General features: G+C 42.7%; 1 protein-coding gene across 1 annotated transcript in view; it reads right to left on the bottom strand.

The window, feature by feature from the left end:
• ATRNL1 (attractin like 1) overlaps positions 1-14313 on the bottom strand; it is a gene marked incomplete at both ends in the record, with an annotated part of 490387 nt that extends 476074 nt beyond the window's left edge. Inside the window, one exon of the mRNA XM_084290483.1 lies at positions 14012-14313. Coding sequence (XP_084146609.1) covers positions 14012-14313 — 302 coding nt within the window. The remainder of the gene's footprint in view (positions 1-14011) is intronic.
• Positions 14314-15437: the final 1124 nt, after the last annotated feature.

Here is a 15437-nt window from a genome sequence, read left to right as displayed (position 1 = left end):
TTTTCCTCATTAATCTGTAGGGTTTTTTAAACATAGGATAGTCATGAATTCCCTTCATAAAATAGTGTTCTTTTATTTAAAGAAGTATGCCTTCAAGTAGCACCAACCAGACTAAGTGATATGATACACTAAAGTCTAAGCCTGCAACAGCTTAACTGTGAGCACAACAGAGAATATTTCTTTCACTCAAGATGTTGCACCGCCATGCTCATACTTGCCAAGTTCGCATATGTTAGATTTGTCATTCTCCCAGTCTTGAGCACAGTAATTTACCTCCATACCCACTGAATTGCATAAAGATAAGAATGAAATATGGAGACTGGAAACTTGCAACAGAAGTCAGAATATCACTCATTGCACCATGCTTCCTCCATCACAGAAAAACAGACTAAATTTTAATTATTTTATTTAAAAATAAGGAGTATGATTAATTTGGCTCTGCATCTGCTTTGGTGTTCAGTAGTAGATAAGAATTGAAATGGTCAAATTTTTCAGGACAATTAAAAAAATATATATGGTGTATATATGGTGACTGTGAATGAGTGATGTATGAGAGAACTGCGTTAGACCCTTTACAAGAAGGAACCATCCCTAGTAGGCAAGAGCTTTAACTACAATTAAAAATAAATGCGCTTTTTTTTTTGCCTTTTGTTTTTTAAACCTTAATGTGTATGACCTTAAAATTATAAAAAAAAAAAAAAAAAAAAAAAAAAAAATCAGTACAACACTGCAAGCCCCCACCACTCTGAAGCAATCTAACACACGCCAGTTCTGCTCTCAAAGCCCGACTGCTACTTTCCAATGCAGCCAATCAACAGCGGAAAGCCTCAGTCTAACTTCCAAGGAATATTCTGCTTCCTTTCAACTGCCCATTACAGCAGAGTTTTTATGTTCCTGAACAGACTTCTGAGTGTGTACTAACCCCAAAAGCAGTAAGTGCACATTAATGATGCAGATAAAACTGAAAATAAACTCAGCAATTATCCTGGTAATGAACAGCTTTGTGAACTGTTACATTAACACATTAAACTGGGCTTGCTTCACAGACCAAAAAAAAAAAAAAAAAAAAAAAAAAAAAAAGAGGACAGACCAACCAGAAATTCAGCCCAGATTTTATATCCTAGCTCATGTGACTGGACAACACCTTTCAAGGCCAATTCTCTCAATTATATTCACCAACCTCTAGGCCACACCAGCATTTATCCTGGCACTAACAGAGGCCTGGGCATAGGCACTGAAAGGCATCGGGTATCCATTCGGAACAGCCAGTTGAAAGATACTGTTAACAAAACTCCTTGACTATGGATCTACACCTGAATGAGAAGCTTCATATCATCTCCTACATCTGGCAATGTTCAACAGTAAAGGTCTCCAAGAAAACAAAGCACTCCACATTGTGTACCTGCAGCAAAGCGCCATCCTATTTGAAAACAATTCAATTTTCCTACATATATATGTATATAACTCCCCAGCTTTCATTTCAGTTCTGTCACTAGTTCATCAGGTAACCTTAAACAATTACACAACCTCAGGTTTCCCAGGTGTCAAACAGCCGGAAAAAAAAGTGCCTATTCCTCAAGGCCCTTCTGTTGACCAGCTACTTAGTGCTTCATTCAAGATATAAAGAAAGACAGACAGAGATATGTTGGGGCTAAGTAATTCCTTGAATGCACATAGGGCTTGGGTTCCCCACCCCACTCCCTGAAAAATACACTACTATAAGCAATTCAGAAATGAAACTCTAGAAAAACTGTATCATAGTAGCTCACATATCATTCTGCAGAGTGCTACATGATTGAAAACACCCATAAAAACAAAGTTCTAAATATAGATGTTCTAGATTTAATACTTGTATCAGCATAAGGTTTTAGAAAACATCTGCGAGAACATTTCTAACACAGCTGTCTTAATATTATTACATCTGCACTCACAAGTGCAAGTTTATTTTTTCAAAACCAGCTGTCTGTTCCTGTACCTTCATTTTTCAGGAGCACCTTCCAGCTCCTGTCCAGCGGCCTAAGTTATCCTCTGGATGAGCCTCTGTTGACTTTGGAAGCCAACACAGCAGATTTACTGATACAAGAGAACTATAGAAGCACGCAGCTCAATTCACTTAGAGCATTTCTATGACTCTTCCTATGAAATCAAGTTCATTCCCCTTTTCCTCTAAACTGCTTTGGTATATCTTGCATATACCATATACACATTTGATTATCATGTATATTCTCCAAGCTGTGTTTACAAATGAATATATATATCATTAATGGGAGTTACTCTGCATTTCTTTAGATTTGCTTCTTTTCTCCCTCTCCAAGAAGTACATTCTCTCTCATACACTGTATAGATTCAGGAAAGAACAGTTAAACATGTAAATTACCCTAGAGTTGAATTACTCAGCATTTCAGTTTTTGTAGTAAAGCTGAAATTGTCAAATCTTCATTCATATAAGAAGTTAGAGTGTATCAAAGTTCTCCCAAGTTTTGGGAGCAGAAATACATACCGAGAAAATTAAGCTGACAGTGTTTAACTCACCACTGCTATCTATTAGAAGCAGGAGCATATTTTGAACTACCACAAGGCTAACAGGCTATTTTTTTTTTCTGGTTAATTTCCTTCTCTCGCTAAGTGAGTTAAAAACAACATCAATGTTTGATGTTGTTTGATGACAAGATGTTTGTCATCTTGTTCCATGGTGCCTTACGTTTTACTTACACCTTGAATAGAAAGTCTCCCTGAAGCTCACTAGCGTATTTGAAAATTTTACAAGCCCCAGCTCTCCTGACAGGCTTTGACCAAGATCTCCGCAGCTCACATTCCACTGCAGCACCTGGTAATGTATACAGCTGAGATCTGGTCCTTTTGTGATACTTCTGATTGTTCTTCAGTCCAGTCTCCTGCATCCCAGGAGTTCCACGACAACGTTACCCACTTCATCACTGAAGGCAAATTATTAGCCTTCAAAGAAAAAGGGAGCAAGCTGAAAATTCAACAACGTGAGAACAAACAAATGTCTATACATAAAAGTACATGTCTGCAATAAAAATCTACGTTTAATTAAAGACTGTGGATCCAGACTCATGATCCTGGAATAGCATAATGCAAACATCCTGCAAATTGGAAATGCATGGTTCTTTGATGCTGATACAGGAATGTAACGTTTAATAGAGGTCATTTTATGCACACAAGCTGAGCAGCAACTTCAAAATAGCTGTTAAGTAGTACTGCATATGATTGTATTTCACAATATTTTACTATTAGCTTTTAATTCAAGGTTGGGAGTTAAGGCTTTTTGGGCTGTTACCAACTTCAGTAAAATATTACCAGCAGTTCAGACAAGGTACAAACTGTTTTTCCAAGGATTCTCTTGAATAAGAAAAGACTTTACTCTTCAAGTATTCTGCAATAACACACGCTGCTTCCAAGTTAGGTTTAGGTCCATCTGACCTAATGAGAAAGCTATTTTACACATATTTCAGACACACGGCACCACTTGGACAGCAGCACTTCATGCCATAGTATTTATCACACTCCAGGAAAAAATGCATTCTCAAATCTCTCAAATTGTACCTAGCTCATTAGCTGTCCCCATCATTGCAGTCATGGATCACCTCATGTATTTAATCTTACAGGGACTGTTATTTTCTTTTTATAGATGAGACAATGAAGCACAGAAATTACGGACTAAATCCCTAAGAAAATTTCAATGCTGAGTGTCGTTTTAGGTGTCTGCATCCAAGCCTTAAGTAATTCAGTACTTGTCCAGTTGCCAGGTAATCCTAGAATATCCTGGCTTCAAAATTCCCTACCCAAATCATGATTTGCTGGCACATGCTGCTTAAAATTTGGAAATACTCTACAGTCAGTTTGCTTCTAAACATTATTAGGGTCACAAACCAGACATTTGCCATCACACAAGGGTAGCAGCAGGTTACCATCCATAGCTACACAAACTGAAACACCAGTTTGAACAGATCCTGGAATCCACTTCTTCCAGAAAAGTGACCTAAGCTCTATGTTTTGGGAGAGATTTTATAACACATTTATTCTCTGCAAAATGATGTAGATTTAACAGCTAGATTAAGACGTTTACCCTAGAATATTCTACAGTGCTGGTGGCTAAATTACTTTCCAGAGGTCTAAAAGCTTGAGGCTTTTCTGCCTGCAGGAATCTTGGGAGCCAGAGGCAGTTCTCGCACCCGGTGAAGGGACACGGAGCAGCAGCCAGCACTGGGCTCAGGTCTCGTGCCTCCTGTGGCACTGCAACCACCCAGGGCTCCAACATCAGCACAGCCCTGATGTTCCCTCAGCAGGCTTTTAATAATATATAGGGCAGCTGAAAATGCTAGGTGGAAAATTCCAACAGCTCAGCCTCCTCACATGAGGATGTGCACTCGGATAGCTGCTCACCGCTGTCCCTCTATGACTGGTAGCTGCTGCAGCTCCCTGGAGTGCCCAGGCTTTCAGCTGTCACCATGTTTTGCTCCTCCTTACGTAAACTTCACAGAATGCTTTCCAAGACCAGGCTGTGCAGCTCCTTAGAATCTCCATGGACACTGGCAGAGAGATGTTCTTCAATACTGCATGAGTTTTCCAATGCTTTTTTTCCTATTGTCTACATAGCAGTGTTTTAAACAAGGCTTTTTTCACCAGCACTTCAGTTCATACGCGGAAGAATATCCCAAGGTGTTCCTGAAGCATCTCATTACCTCTTCTGCCCACTTTTCGATACACATAAATTAATTTCTAGTGCAGTGTGACAGACTGGCATTTCACAAACTACTCATACTGTTTTTAAAAAAGATAACACGAACTGCAGTAATGTGCCATCCAAAACTATATCCATTGTGTCTTGTTTGGCCAGAGGAAGTAAGGGGCACACAGCGTGAGACCACGCATTTACCAAATTAAATTAAAAATATTAAATGCTATAACTTGTACAGGCATTGACAATATTATTTACAGACAACCCTTGTGTCTGTGCAATGCAGCTGAGCATTTCACACATCCCGAGTAATGGCAAGCAGGCTCTGGGGCTGGTAGGATCATCAGCCCCATTCCCACCATCACTTGATCGAGCACTGAACCACTCAGCCTGCAGACAAACTAGGCTCCAGCATCCACGAGCCCCTTGGTAACTTGGTAAATCCAGACCTGTGGACAGTCACAGGCTTGCACGCAGGGATGGACTTGGCACATTGACAGTTTCCTATTGCTCAGGGGAGGAGGGATGTTTTTAAGAGACCATAGCTCCATCCCCAGTACAACACATGCGCAACACAGAATAGCTAGGGTGGGTTTCCTGGATTTAGAGGGATTATGCATTTGGTTTTGCTGGTTATAGGAAATGGTGAAGAATATCAAGCAGTGGAAGAGTTTTGAGAGGTCTATAATGGGCCTTCAATCACTGGAAGTGTTTTCAGACATAATCAGATGCTTTTCTAAAGCATATGTTCTGCTCAAACAGGAATTAAGTCAGAGCTACTCTACAGCCTACATAAAGCAAGCTGCCAGAACAGGTAATCAGAGCGCTTGTTTCTGGTGCTGTCTACAAAAACCCAGAGAAAACATTAAAATATTTGAAGTACTAAACAACAACAAAAAACACACCCTAATAGAAAACTTTTCTTTTTCCTCCAGAAGGACAGTTCCTTCAAAAAACACCTCTCAGTGCAGATGGCTGGGCTTCTAAGAGAAGTTTGGTATGCTTGTATGGCTTATGCTTCCACTTTCTAAGACATGATTTGAATAAAAAACGCATTCCTTACAAATTCAAAATCCCTTTATCATATGAGCTATCAATGTATTTTAAAATTTTAATACATGCAGAGAATAATTCACATTGGGAGAAATATTTGGCAGAGCATCCCAGCTAAAATAAAAATTTAAACAAAAACAGCAACCACATTTTACAAAGATAAAATCATAATATTCCCAATAGTTTAATTACATAGACGTTCACATGTTGGCTTATAAAAAGGCATTTCAAAGGTATTAATTCGTACACACAATTCCACTGACTTCAGTAAGATTAATTATGCGCATGTCTTGAATTAGATACAGGTCATGCTGACAACCAAGGCAATTTTGCAACTGATAGGCTGACTCAGGATTTCACTACATATAGTAGAAGTTGTGCCAGTTTAATGGGGACACTGTCCCACATAAAATTAAGGCAATAGAAATCTGTACCATTTCTAGAAGGGACGGTTTCCTTTCCCCATCATGCTGCCTCCCTTGGGCAGCAGTCAGAGATGTTCTTGCTGGTACTTTTCAACTCAGCAGGAAGACTGATGCTTACACAAGAAGCAGAAAGATTCAGCCAAGGAGAAGTGGCTGCAACTAAATGTAAAATGGTAGCTTTTTTATACAGTTCATTTCTTAAACAACTTTATTATTTCTGCTTACAATCTGCAATTTAAGGACAGTTTGCTTGCACAAGTTCTGCAGACAGCAGAATTGTTTTCGATCAAAACAAGGACTTCACCTGGAATAAGAAAATTTGACACCCTTTTACCATTCAAGTTGTGAAGGTTCTTGTACTTGGAAATTGTTTTGTCTTTGAAGAAACTGGAATCTTGTATAGGAGCTCTAGAAATTAAGGAGAAAATGCAGGAGGTAATTTAGAAGTGCAATAAGAACCTTGCCTCCAGAGGTTCAGTAATTGAATCAATCAATACGCTCGGTCTTCCCTCGTAACAACTAGATACCTAGGACTGGGCAAAGAAGATTAAAGGGGATGTTCTTAAAGGTGCTCACCTGCCTGGTACAGTCTGCATCATTACATACGACAATAGACACTCGTGTGTTATCAAATGAACAAAGACAGCCTTTGCCTTCTGTTCCAGTGCCAATCACCATGAAAACTGTAACTGACCAACAAGTTCAAAGGTAGGGGCACATGGACTGAATGGTATTAAAAGCTTCATTTGTTTTGTAAGTCAATATAAATAAATAAAACTATCAGAATAAACATTCTGTTAAGCAAAGAAGAAGTGTACGTAAGGTCACAGAATGCATTTATAGATAAGCAGAATTGATTTTAATTAAATCATATTTATGGAACAAGACCACTCTACATTAAGTTCACACTGTCAATAGAAACAAGACACGGGATGCTGGCCTTCGGCTCCACATCATCCTGCACACTTTATAGCAGCAAACATGTACTCTCTTTTGTATAGCCACCCAAACAGGAAAGGCATGCTCAATGTCATACTTGTAAAGTTTAGTTAAGGCTGAAATTAGAAAATCACATCGACAAGTACAGTGGTTCTCCTATTTTCTAACAACTACCAGGTTCCATACTGGAACTTCAACAGCACGACCTCTGTCATAATGAGTCTTGCTCATACCTGCTTTATACATCTGTCCTCATCCTGTGGCAGTAAGCTCTACAATTTTATTATGGATTGTAGGAAGAAAGAAGAGCTTCCGTTGTTAATTTAAGTTTACCACAAAAAAAAAAAAAAAAAAAAAAAAAAAGCTGAGAATGTTCCTTTTCACTTCCTCCCATGATTTTACATATGCAATTGCAACATATCTCTAGTAAGGAGAAGAACCATTTTTATTCCATGGCTTTAAAAGCTCCTGAAATCCAATTGCAAATACAGCAAAAGAGCTGCCCAGAACAGCGTTACGAAGGCAGAGTACTGCTCTCTTTCCATCCTACACCTACTCCTGAAACAATTGTTTGCCTTCTGGTGACACTGTCTCACTCCAATGCATAGAAAAGAGGGTATTAAAAATGGAAAACAAACATATACAGCAAAATACAGACAAGAAACAGTTCAAACTGCTTTTCTAACATCATAGCATCAGCGAAAATTGTTGTGGTCTTATCCACGATGAACAGGCATCCCCAGTGAACAAACACAGCAAAAACAAACCCCTGACTACCTGGCTTTCCAACACAAGAATTCCCCCGAAACCTCACAACCAGAACTGCACTCTCAGCCACTCCAGAGCCCACTGAGTAAGAGAGAAAAGCCTAGGAATACATTAGGAAGTGCTAAGTTGTATTATCCTTATTGCCCACAGAAGCGATGTTGCGTTAACCCAGCTTCCTCCTTCCCAATTCCTGTCTCCTTTTGCAAAACACGCACTGAACTACAAGAAAGTCATTTTAAGGGATCAGTAGGAAAAGAGAGAAAGGAAGGAGCGCTGCTCCTAACACAGACCCTGCAACAGCTCAAGAAAGGGATTAACAGGAAGAAATTTCTACACCTGCATGGAAACGCAAGGGACAAACCGGCCAATAACTGGCAAGGTAGTATGGTACAGAGTTAAAAAATGCACTTTGATTTCTTTAGGAAAATAACAAAAGAAGAAAAATCTATACAAAAGATTTTTTTAATTTTTTTCCCCCCCAGAATTCATGATCTACTATTCCTCCTGCAGTTAAGATGCAGTTTGGCACGATGTTTTAACCAGCCATTTACTGTTCCCTGAGCAGAAGAAACTGTTGCGTTACCCTGCTGCCAGACTTTTGCCTACCACAATGTCACCACATGCCCGTGAGGCAGTGCAGAGGAAGCATGCAGGAACATCAAAGCCCTGCTAATTACAGGAGGCAACTATGAACACGCTTGGATTTTTCACTAATTTATGACCAGGGCTCAACATGCAAAGGTCATTTTCTTACTTTTGTTAAAATAAATCACTTTAGCTCAACCTAGTACTTACATACCTTCCTGTACCCATAGCAAAAGCCTATCCCTCAGCAAAAGATATTCAAGACCAAGTTTTCAGCAAATGTTTCAGCTGCAGATACAGCTTACTAGAAGAGAGGGAGCTGTCTGTACAATAGAAATATTTTCCTTACTATCCCTCCAAGCAGCAGCTGCAGTCATTTTGTTTCTCTGTAGCAAGGTCAGAAAAGCATGTGCTGCACATAAAATTATAACTTAATAAAACTTAATTAGATAGGCTAAAGCTTATTTGGTCTGAAATAGTATTGAACACTTGAACATGTAGCTGCTAGACACCAATTCGTACCTCATCAGAGGGCTTCCTGACCTGGCTTCAGGCCCAAACTCTCCATTTTCTCTCAGCTATTCTCCAGGTCACTCTGGCCATAAAGTACCTGGGCTGCCTGCTAATCAATAGCACATGGGACTTCCAGAGCAGAGGCACAGCTGAGTTTCTGAGGTTTTGCCTCACCTCACCACCGAAGAGAATCTACAGGAGCTGTTCTCAATAACTGGCAGTTTTCACAGACAAGAAAACACTTCTGCTTTAAAGAAGTGTTTGTACTTTCCCAATTATCCTTTTTAAACTGCAGCTGTTAGGTGGCTCACAGACCAAGGGGAAGAGCTGACACATTCTCTGTAGAAAGGTGAAATGGGAGAGAGGAGCAGCCAGCAACAGGTTGGCACTGCCCAGCAGTAACACCCCTTCTGCAGGAAGGGAGGGGTGTGAACATCACCCATGGCCAGAACAACCCCATCCTCTCCTAGGCAGGAGGCTGGGCACCGCCTTGCGCTGCCCACAGCAGTCCATGGAGGCACAGAAGTCACACACAGATGGCAAGTTCAACATGTCTGGGAAACACAATCTTCAAACAAAGCAAAGCAAGACTAAAGCATTAGTACATCACCACTGCCCACTAGCAAAATAGAATCTCTCACTCAGGCGTCCAAAAAATTTGGACCTCGCTCAGGAAGGTGGTGGAGGGAAAACAGCAACAGAAAGATCAGAAAGTATGATCTGAAGTCTGGATTGACTGCAATATGCAAAGCCATTAGCATCTGCAACATCAGAGCTGCAGCTGCCAAGTATTACAGAGCATGGTAATTCTGTTCTGGTAGATCTGACAACTGCTGGCAATTTCATTTCAGAAGAAAGCAGCTACCAAACACTGGCTTGGGATTAACATACTTGGTTTTTTTTGTTTGTTTTGGTTTGGTTTTGGTTTTTTGTTTGTTTGTTTTCTTTATGGTTTTGTTTGTTTGTCTTAAATAAATGGGCCCTATACTAGAAATGTTAATACAGTGGAACTGTTAACAACCCATCTGCAGGTTTGGTTTTTTGTTTGTTTCTTTTGTGTTTTTGTTTGTTTGTTTTTCCAAGTATGAACCTAACAATCACTTTCAATATTCCTTAGAACATGATCACATCCAAAGAGAGAAGTGTTTTCCAATCCAGGCCTTGAGGTGCTATTTATTTATAATTCAAAGAACATGAACATGTGTACTATAGAAAGGATTTTTGCTTTCATAATGATGTAGGAAAAAATCAAGTAATATTAAGAGTACAGTATTTGGGGACAGACATGTTTAGTCACAAAAACTTATAAAGAATATTACTGCTTAAAAAAAAAATGTTAATGCACTACAGTAAAATGACCAGGTGGAAAGAAAACTCAACATTGTGTTTTTATGCTTGTGTTTTTCTTAACATCTTGAGAACAGAGCTGTTTGAGGCTCCTAGCTATAAAAAAAAAAGGCCCTGCTCCCCTTTGGCTTTCTTGTCTTTCACCTGTCTCCAGTAAGCAAGCAATCAGAATTCCTTTCTCTTGCTTTTTATATTTAAATTCCCCTTTTTCATTTTGGTACAAAGAAAAAAAAAAATTAATGTCAGAACACAATGAAAACAGTGTTTAAAATAGAAGGAAATAAGGCAGCGTTGCATTCAGACAGCCCTTTTGACCAGAGAGTAATTGACCACCAGGCAGAGACAATGTCCAGCCCCTCCTGAGAGGGCGTGAATGTGACACAGCGAGAACACCACCACTAGTCTGATTATATATACAACAAGTTACCACAAACTTCACAATATAAGGAATAAATGCAAGAGTTGATGCATAATAGTAATAAAATAGTGCTGGAAAGTCTTTTCACTCATTTTTCCTCCATCCACCCTTCTTTCATCCATTTGCAAAGTATTCTACTTACTCAGTAGCTCTGCAGGGGAAATGCAAGGTTACTGTAGTTTTGTCAATTAATTTTGACACCTGCTTACTAAGATTGATCAATTATTTTTGATGCCTCTCTACTATGCTGTTATTTCTCAGTCTAGAAAAGAAATAAAAGAAAAGGCAAAACTGCTACATATCTGTCACAAAAGAATTAATGGTCCCAAGCTGCCCCTAGGTAGAGTATTTCTCTTACGGTAACGTTCCTCATGTTTGCTAATGCAAGTCACTCATTCCCAGAAGAGGAAAAATAACCCCATTTGATTTATATGAAGAAGAATAAAGACCCATTTATTTTGCTATGTTTAAGCTTGCCCTTAAAATTTTTTTCCTCAGCTGATCTAGTGTCAGAAAACAGGCTTTACACTGTCCAATTTAGGTCACTAAAAATTCATTTTTAATTTTGCATAATATAGGCACATCCAGGAACTTCAATCTGCTGAAAGTATGAAATACCATAAATATTCAGAATATACAATGTTCTATTACCATTGGTATGCATCATATCTACAATACATGATGCTTAATGTAGCTATAATAGCCAAACATACTTTTCAATCTTTCTTTTATTCTGAAGCACTCTTCATAATAATTCTTCCTGCAAGAAGCAACTGCTCTAAGGTGATGCACATCCTACATAACTGGTCAAGTAAGAGTCCTACAGCTGCAAAAATCCAGCCATGGCTACTTGAGCATAAAGCAGATACTCACCCAGATACTCAGACAAAGGGAAACAACATATGAAAGTTCCATGATAATAAATTAGGCTACCAATAACTGCAGGAGTCAGAAAGCTCTTCAATAGTCCGGCCATAAGGTAGACTAACGTTCATTTTCCAACTCTTCCGTAAACACGGAGCCTTGGCTCATCAACCATTCGACACCCTTCTGAATTTTCAAGATTGGAAACACAGCCACTCTGAGTTGCTGCTCGCATCGCAGCAAGCATTAACATATTTCATATCATCCCCAGCTCGCGGGGCTTGGAAAGCATTAAAACTCAGAACGCTTATTTTTCATGGCAGAGTCTATTTTGCTTATAAGATTAAAGATGAGCTATCAAAGATACTGGTATTGAAAGCGTCTTCAGCAAAAAACAGGCTTCCAATGTGACAGAAGAAGCTCGTTTCTGTGACAAAAATCTGAATGCAAGCATCACTGGCATTTCTAAAAATAATCATGAAAGAATACGGAAGAGTTGAGAAATCTATTCTGATTTCTCCAAAACTCCCAAAGGCACATCGATTAACCCTGCATTAGCTGAGCACAGAAGAGGTGCCCCTTCAACACTCCGGCAGAACTTCCTCTAGGTGGGGATGGATTATTAACTTTCCACCAGAAGTGAGCTAAGAAAATGCAACCACCATGCCTCTTCTGCTCGTTAAGTTCACTTGAAAATGCAAACAATGTAAAGAAACATAAATGTTTTAACAAGTAATCAAGGATATACCTTTAAGGACTCACTAAAGGCTCCAGGAGCCATTCAGAACATAGGCTAAAAAAAAGCTTTTGAAACTTAAGAGATGAAAATTTCCTTCAGCCCTTGCAGTGTTACAGTCTGTTGTGCTTGGTGTCGAGATAAAGGCTCCCAGTAATCTCTTTACAGCACGGAAATGCTCTGCTAGCCTGCCCGCTGCTGCCCAGCACACACAAAGAAGATTCACCGGGGGCTCCCTCCCCACGCAATCCCTATGGCATTCGCCCACTGTGCCAGGGCACAGGCCAGCCCCACGTCCTCAATACTTGCAGGCAGCTGATGACCAACTTTAAAAGATCATCACCACGTTCACATGCAGATGGGATGTATCTATTTGCCTTCTATTTCCTTTTTGACTCAGTTACAGTTTCCCTGACAGAGAAACCCACCAAACGGTATCAGTAAATTGCTTCTCTCTGCAGCATGTGCGTTGTTTCAGCTAACATGTCTGCATGCCAGCTACTCCTCAACTTCCCGAGCTAACATATTACTTGATTTACCTTGCCTTTATTTAGAAATGAGTGATTAAATACACAGATAAAACACTTAAAAGACACGAGTTACATAGCTTGATTTTAGTCCTCAGAAACACGTTTTAAAAAATAGGCAACTTTAACCTGTTAAAGTACTTTCCAAAGACGGAATTTGAATTCTGTAAGATACAGCCTCACCAATATACTGTTTTAGCTAAATATTAGGACAGTTTCCAGCTGTAGACGTCAATATACTTAATAAACAGAGTTCCTGCTTTTAAGTGGTGTTTTGCAAAGGAATGGAATGAGATGTCCTGTCCAAGGTTATATAGCGAAATAACAGCAAACTGTTAGCTGCAACAGCATTTTTCACTGCCAGTCTTCACCCTGATAGCAAAGGGGGCGGGGGGAAGTGACAGCCCTATAAATTAAGTCTTCTCTTCAACTACATAGGGAAAAGCAAGTGTCAGTGTACGGTTTTGTCTCGCTGATCAATGACTCAGTATCACATCCACTTTTAAGAATGAGAGGGTAGCTCCAGCATCACTAACCACTCACTCCTTGGCCAAGATGCTTTACATTCATACCACCGCATCTCCTGCAAGCCTCATCGCTTGTGATGTACGTTTCAGTAACAGTTATATTTATGTCACCCTGAATGTGCCCAAACTTGGGTAAAACACTTGCGAGCAAAGGGAACGAGACTAAAATGAGCAAATGACTGTCACTTCCCAGAAGGATAAAAGTCATTCACATCCACCAGTAATTTTTGCTCGCTGGGCAGCCCCGTGAAGTACCCATGTCATTTCCATGACACCTCCAGAAGGGACAGCAGCGACACAGCTCCAGGCCGATTGCTCCTCGTGCTGTTCCCCTGGCACGGAGCAGCCTATTTCCAGCCTCACACCGCCGGGCACAGTTTTCCACCCCAGGACTGTGTCCTGTATCCTTCGAGGGAGGGAGCGTGAGGTGCAGGGGCCTGTTTCACCCCTAACTTCTGCCACACGGGCAGAAACAACATCACAGCAGACACACGGGGAGGGGGGGGGGGATAACAACGGGAATACACAGGCAGGTGATAACAGCAAGAAAAGAGCTAGCACTGGTCTTGAAAAGAGGGAAAGAGACCGGTAATACGCAGAGACTTACTTGAACCTGCCCTGGCAGTGTTGGCACTGGTCTCCCACCCAGCCCTGGTCGCAGACGCAGGTGGAGTTGACACAATGACCCGAGAAGCAGGAGATTTTGTCGCAGGACTTGGACTGGGACACCTGGGCGTAGAGGGCCAGGTAGAAGAAGGCGTAGAAGAGCAGCCAGCTGTTCACATCCAGGAGCGAGGAGAAGCAGCAGCAGCAGGCGGAGGGGAAAGGGCTCCCGGCCCCGGGGGGCGCGGGGGCAGCCCCCGCTCTCCTCAGGGCGCCGCCCGGCTCCATCCTCGCCGCGGGGGCCATGGGCCGAGGCGCGGAGGGCTGGCAGCGGGGGCAGCGCCGCTCCAGGAGCTTCCCCTGAGGGAGAAACGATCCGGGCAGGGAGATTCAAACCCCCCGCTTCCTCCTGGCCTTCCTCTCCTCCCCTCCTCCCGACCCCGCCGCCGTCTCCTCCGGCCCCCTTCAGCGCCGGCTCCTCACTCCCGCGGGGAAGCCCGGCAGCCCTCAGCCCGCCGCCCCTTCTCCTCTTCGTCCTTCCTCCTCACGGCTCATCGTCTTCTTCCATGGAGGAGGAGGAGGAGGAGGAGGAGGAGAGCTGCCTCTTGACCTTGGGCTTTCTCCTCGCCAGACGCGTCCCCCCCTTCTCTCCCACAGACACACACACACACAGGCACGCCACCCTCCACCATGTAGCCCCGGCCTCCCCCTTCTCCTTTGTAGCCCCGCCGCCCGCGGCACACACGCAGGCAGCGGCGAGGAGGAGCGCGGGGAGGCGGGGGCCGCCGCCGTCCTCTCGCCACTCAGCGAGGGCGGCCGGGCCCCGGGGCCGCTACGGCAGCCCCGCACCGAGGGGGGGGGAGGCGGCTGGGGATGGATCAGGGGGCTCCGAGACTCCCCCACCCCCTCCGTCTCCGTCGTTACCCCCGTGGGGATGAAAAGCAGGAGGCTGGGAGGGGATGAGGAGAGTTAGCGGCCCCGGCTGACAGCTTCCAAGCAGCCATTTTTAAAGGCTAATTGTAATCTCCGCTCGGAGCCGCAAGCTCGGAGCTAAACCTCGGGCTGCTAGGAGGCTGGACCCCGCCGACCAGCCCTCAGAGGGGGCTCGGGGGGGTTCTGGTGGTGGTGGTTTGAGGGGGATGGCGACCACCGCCGACTCAGCGCGGAGCCGGGGCAGAGGCAGCCCGGCAGCTCCAGCCACAGCCACCTGCGCCTGGAAACCTCGCAAACCTCTCCCCCACACGCTGCAAAAACACAAAACGGGGGGTTGTGTGAAATGGCACGGCGACGGCTTGCCTCTCTCATCCCCCCACCCCTTCATCTGCGCTCCCCCTCACAAAGGCGGCAGCCGCCGGGACCTCGGAGGCCCCCGGCCCCCTTCCAGCTTTGCTCCCCTTTGGGTTTTGGGGTGGGACCGTGGGTCCCTTAGG

The sequence above is a fragment of the Netta rufina genome (assembly GCF_964035555.1).
Source record: "Netta rufina genome assembly, chromosome: 7".
NCBI lineage: Eukaryota > Metazoa > Chordata > Aves > Anseriformes > Anatidae > Netta > Netta rufina.
This window is presented reverse-complemented; position numbering and strand designations above follow the sequence as displayed.